This window comes from Rhamphochromis sp. 'chilingali' (assembly GCF_963969265.1).
Source record: "Rhamphochromis sp. 'chilingali' genome assembly, chromosome: 12".
NCBI lineage: Eukaryota > Metazoa > Chordata > Actinopteri > Cichliformes > Cichlidae > Rhamphochromis > Rhamphochromis sp. 'chilingali'.
This window is the reverse complement of record NC_137939.1, coordinates 7,037,722-7,043,937: the sequence shown is the minus strand read 5'-3', so window position 1 is coordinate 7,043,937 and position 6,216 is coordinate 7,037,722. Positions and strand designations below refer to the sequence as shown.

The window sequence follows — 6,216 nt, the reverse complement described above, 5'->3', positions numbered from 1 at the left end:
TATATGTCATGTTACTGAAATCAGTAGCTGAGTTACAGTTAGGTATCTTGATGAAATGTAGTCGCACTGTTGACATGAGCAAAGACATGAGACAGTTTTCTTTAGTTGGTAATTTTAAAGCAGTTCTTCATGACACAAGTTGCATTATCTTTAACCTGCAAATACTGCATCATTACTTATAGCATGTAAAAGGCGTTACCCGCTATGACCAGACTGAAATGTCAGTAAGAAATCCAAACAGCAACAGGCAGTACTAAATATATCAGGACAGTATTTCTTGTCTTCAAGGCATCATCTTGCTCTAAAGCCACTTGAACTGTAACTTCAATCAGTCCTAGTAGTTTCAGTCTTCGACAGTACAAACGTAATCGTAAAGCAGAGCTATATCCACCCCAAGCCTCAGCCCTGACAAAAACATAGAGGCATTTTTAATTTTCCATAGTGGCTATTGTGCTACAGATATCTAAAACAAAAAACAAAACCTTCACGTGTTTGTAGAAATGAGTTAATATCCCTAAATAAAATACTTGAGAACTGTTAATGGTATATTCGTATTCTTAGATCACTTAAGTCAAATGCATTGGAAAAAAATGTATATAAACAAAACAATCAGTATTTACAGATTCACTTGGGATATTTCTTTAAAAAAAACCATCTGTCATGCAGACTGAACATGCAGGGAACATGCACAAATAAGACCAGGAAAAAAAAAGGCATTTTGGGATGTTTTCTGTTGGTATTGGCGATGCATGGAAGTATGTTCTGTAACCTTTGGCTGGACAATAATATCCACAACGCACACATTCTAGGAAGTTAATGTACTTATGCAAAGCTTTATCTGCATCTGTGCCACTTTGTAACCCAACCCGCCCTCTGCACAGTTTAATACAGCTGAGTGCAAATATATGTCTAAAACAAATGCAAATTGCAGCACCGTAATGGCAACTCACAGAACAAACATAAAGATTTACATGTTCACATTGCACATATTATTTCTGACATAAAAAGAACATTTTTGTTATTGTAGCTAATACAGCTCTGCAAATGGTGGCTCCCTGCTCTAAGCAAAGACATCATTTAGGTAAATATAAGCACTGAAAATAAAACACGGGTTAAATACAAGAGAGAGGATTTTGATATGTAATTCATCATTACTACTGAACAAGCCCATGCATTCTGCAAATCAGTACCAAAGCTGAGCCTAGGGCACAGCCTTGCAGATGCTATGCTCTCCTATCTAGTTTCCTTCCATATCTCGACATAAATTTATTTGAATAATTATGTGACACGGCGATCCTACTCAGTTCATCAGCTGCTTTTCCATTCCAAGAAGCTACTCTATGGCTCTGTGGTCCGAATAATGCAAACACAAACCATATCATGTAGCAAATGTGGAACTCATCTTGGCCGATGATACGGTTTCACTGTTCTAAATATCACATTCAATTTGACAGTCTGTCATTTAGTGGTTAAACCAGAAACGTGAGACTTCAAGAAGCTCAATATAAAGTACGTGCTGTGCCTTTTATCTCCCAACTCTTATAGCACGGCCACACACTCCTGAAGGTCGTGTGTGTGTGTGACACTTGTGTGGAACTCTGACAGAAAGGGGGGGGACTAGGGGCACAAAAAAATGAATGAGTAAACAGTTGTTACAGTGCTGTGCATCATTTACGTACAGTTGGCTGACCATTACACCGACTCAGGAAGGTGTGTGGGCATCTCTTGGATTCTGCATACACGCACACACATGTTACACATTACACTGCAGCTTCCCTCAGACAGTGTAGTTTAACACAGACACATGAGTTGAAATGTTGTAGTTTGGAGAAACGACTGAATTTAGAAGCCAATCTTGCCGCGTGTCATGGAGTAGCCCAACTTAGCCTCATTGTTAATGAAGGACATTATGCCTAGATATGTTTCAATAAGCAGGGGTCTTTCCAGGATCAGCACACCGTTAGCTCGACCTGGGATCGGGTGCTCCTTATGGGCTCTCTTCACTGCCTGCACGAGCTGGATTTTGAAGTTGTCCAACTTGGGAGGTAGAAGGAAAAAATATGAACCTATTAACAGCCACTTCAAAAGTGCACAATTTATATATTTATTAAAATAGGAGTCGCTGTCTGGAGTTAAGTATCTGAGGTTGCTCTGGAATAAAGAATACATTCAAGATTTTGCAGTAGAATGGGCTTCATTCACTGCATGTAGCAATGCCTGGATGAGAAATTGCCCAAGGCACAGCTGTTGTCTTGCCAGTAAAATATAAACAAACGGCTTTAAAAATATCTATTGATATACCAAGTTGAAAAGTATGAATAACTGTCTTTATCTTGAGGGCTGAATTATGTCTTTAAGGCAAGCAATCAGTCCATTGTTTCCAGTTGAACTGTGACTGTTTGTTGTTTGAAACAACCATTCACCAGCCGTCACCATTGTTTCACAACACAGAAAAAAGCTTACATTTTGAAACTTTATTTGCTTAGTTTTCATAACGTCAAGTAGCCTATTATCGGAAATAATAAAAATGCATGTTTAGCTTAATTTAATTAAAGTGACTGTACCTGGCACAGAGAGGCCACCTTCTCATCAGCATGGGCCATGGGGTGCTCTGTGAACGTGGTGTAGGGCATCTCTGTTGACCAGGGGTTCCAGCGATTAATGAATGAAGCCTGGGGACGTTTGTCCCATTGGACACGAATCCCATAGCCTTCTCTTCTGTTTGACAATACAACAGTTTTAATAAGATTAGAATATCAAACAGCTGACGACATTGTTGCAGCACAACCACAGAGATGGACCACAACGGTTTACAAAAGACATTTTGTAAGTTTTTACATTTTACTTCCGTGTGCATCAATTTGGAAAAAATTTTTTTGTATGTATTTATTGCTATTTAAACAATTAAAAGACATCATTCTGTTTTGCTAATATTAAAGGTTAATGTTGTAATGTTTACACATTTATTTGTTAATGTGCTCTGGGTAAATACTAATTGGCTGTTGACAAGCTGAAATTCTGACATACTTGTTGAGGGATTTGGGTGGAAACTCAAACTCGCCCACTGAGATGGTGTCCACAGCATTGAGAGAGATCCTGATTACTTGTTGACACAGCAGGTTAATGAAGTCATACTTGCACACCAACAGGGACCTGCAGAGAACGTAAAGACAATGTTGTTGGCTACCTGATATGCCTCATTAAATATTAGTCACTTAAAGATGAGGTATGATTCTGACTCACCTATCAGTTATCAGCACAAGTCTCTCCTTTTCGTTATTCCAGTGATCAATTCTGTAGAAAACAATAGTTCACACAAGAGTTCATTTTTATGCATCCTGCCTGATAATAAACATGATGACGGGATACTTACTCAGCCAGCAGCCAGACACTAAGCACCTCTCCATCCTCGGACGGCAGTGCCACAGTCCTGATGTCGCTCACCGCCTGCTCAATGGTACCTGGCTGAGATCAGCATCACACAACCGTAAATCATCTGAGCCTCATCCTCCCTGTGATCTGTTACTGTGATTGTCACAACATGCTGCCCTGCACTGACGCCTACGGCTGGGGGTGGTCGTGTTTACTTAGAGGTACCTAAGCAGCGTACGATAAGTGCGAGTGGTTCATATAAAAACAAACGGGCTTATCACCGCAAGCTGGAATGGATGCAGCAACTTACTCTGAACACGAAGTAGTCCTTCACTTTCGCTTGCATGGTGGGGTTATGCACATGAAAAGGCGTCAGCGTTTGTAACGGGGGACAGCAGGCCACGGAGGCGGCGTGTCCAAAGCTTCGTCCGGCCTCCGGCGGCGTGAAGGCAACCTCGACCCCCTCCTCGGTTTCTGCAGGGTGGAGAACCGCAGCGCCCGGACTCTCCGGCTCCATTGCGTCGTTGAGCTGAAGCATAATGAAACGTACGTGTTTCCCGGAGCTTCCCAACGATGTGCACCCACTGTTAGATCTAAAAATCTTCTCCCGACGATGCAGATTCTCCCATTGCGCACAAATAATGTTGTGATTGTGGGGGTAACGAGGAAGTAGCTCCCTATTGCTTCACTTCCCCCGTTTAATTTCCTTCCTGTTAAAGGGACACGGTGTTTTTGACCCATGTAATTACCAGTAAATATTTTTTTTAAATAAATTGGCTGGTTCCATTTTTTTCATCATTTTCACTAGCATGATCCGTAAATGATCTAAAGTAATGTTCTAGTTTTTATTGCCTAATTCTATTTACGTTATTATCATGTAATTATTAAATAATTGTACTGCCACTTAGTATTCCTGAAGATGCTGTTCTTGTACGTTTTATATCAAAGTTAAATCCACAGCAACCCGATAGTTATACTACAATAATATTGTAATAAGATTCCTTTGGTTTATAATCTCCTAACCAGGTAAGTCTGGGAATAACAAGGAAAAAAACTTGTTCTTTTAGGTCAAGTCAAGTGCCTGTATTGTCATTTCAACCATGTGCAGTGGTACAGTACACAGTAAAAGACTATGGTGCTATATATAACGGACAATCAACATAGGACTACATAAGGTGCAAGTGCACAAACATTGCAAAAAACAAAACAATACACAAAACAATACTGTGAAACACCAGTCAGAACAGAACCATAAAGACACAAGACAGTGCAATACAAAACTGCAACAACGACAGTGGGTTGTGCAAAAGACTGAGCATTGTACAAAAAGTAACTTGATGTATGAAGTGTGTGTGTGTGTGTGTGTGTATGACATTGTTCAGTCTAAATCATTTGTAGAAGAGTTTTGCTGTAATAATATTTACATTTATAAGCTGTATCAAGAATAGTAAACTTCCTTTATATAAAGGTTTATTGAAAAAGCAGTGCGACAGCAGTATTTAATCAAGCATTAAGCTTAATATTTAATCAAGGAAGTATTAATTAATTTATTTTGTAATCTTGGACATTTTTGATATTTACTCTTTCATGTTCATTTTTGGAAATTTTCTTGGTTGTTATATGCCAAATGCCACCAGTGTTTCAAATATTAGGCATTAAATATCATTGAAAACAAGCGAATCACCTAAATAAGAAATGACGAACGAGGTGTGTTCCTGAGACCCAGCCCATTTATTATGTCTTCTGTAATGGACAAAAACAGTTAAACTGAAAGACCCCCCCGGTTTTCAGGACGATAAGTTAACGCTCACAATTATTTAATATTGAAATTAACTATAACAGTTCCCTCTAGTGGAAACTCTGGGGAACTGTGAGCTGGAAATGCAGTTTTGCAAAGAGTGTGCTGTTTAAGAGGCAGTTTGCCCACAAATGAAAATTATCTAATAAACCAGCATTTGCTTTAAAAAGAGCCTTTTTGGAAGTCAAATGATAATGCTTTGTAGCTATATTGCAGTGTTAAAAGAAACTTGTCTCCCTGCTTTACCTGTTGCTTGGGTGTACATTAGTCTTAGGGCAGGTTGCAGACTAGTAATGATGATTTGTACTGATTAGAGTTTTTGTTTGTTTGTTTGTTGTTGTTGTTTTTAACCAAAATGTGAAAGAATATTAATCTTGAACTATTTCTTGTTTTGTTTTATGTTGTTTGCTTTTAGAGTTGGGTTTTCTGTTGCAACTGTTTTATGTCATCACAGGCTCAGTCAGCACAGTCCATCCTCTCTAACTTAACTGGAAAGGTCAACATATTTGTAAAACAATAACTTTTTAAATCTCAGTTTGACTTTGACTTGTTTTTCAGAGAGTTGTTGATGTACATGGGGGGCGAAGATCACACGTGGATGTTTAGCTTTCAAGTGGGTGTTTTTGTTTGTCTCCTTGCTCTTTATAATCCAGACTTTGTTCTCATGCTTGGTTTATCGGTTTATTGAGGAAGAACAGAAAATGGTCTTTAATACTCATCTGAACTTGAGGAAGACCATGTTTGGTCTATGACTGTAACTTGTTTTTTTTGTGGAAGGTTGCTTAGTGCTGTCATATACATATACAAATACACCAAAGCATAGCTATTTTGATTTCAATACTTTTTTTTTAATTACATGTGAACAACTAAACACCAATTTGTAATTCTCTACTGTTGGACTTATGAATCTGTTATCTGTTTGTATGCCATAAATGATATGTTTCTGATAAGTGCTGTCAGTTTGATGAGTTTACAAAATGTATTTGATGTTGTCAAATTTGTGTTTTTTAATTTCCCCTTTGAAGCCTTCAGTCAGCCATATTTCA

The 6,216-nt window shown here is 38.5% G+C and overlaps 1 protein-coding gene across 1 annotated transcript; it reads right to left on the bottom strand.

Annotated features, from left to right (window-relative positions):
• Positions 1–95: 95 nt before the first annotated feature.
• On the bottom strand, positions 96–4,080 carry tprg1l (tumor protein p63 regulated 1-like). Its single transcript, XM_080899696.1, has 6 exons — positions 3,683–4,080; positions 3,374–3,465; positions 3,244–3,294; positions 3,028–3,153; positions 2,565–2,718; positions 96–2,037 (listed from the first exon to the last, which is right to left on the bottom strand). The coding sequence occupies exons 1-6, from the start codon at positions 3,908–3,910 to the stop codon at positions 1,843–1,845; spliced, it is 846 nt and encodes a 281-aa protein (XP_080755822.1). The 5' UTR covers positions 3,911–4,080; the 3' UTR covers positions 96–1,842.
• Positions 4,081–6,216: the final 2,136 nt, after the last annotated feature.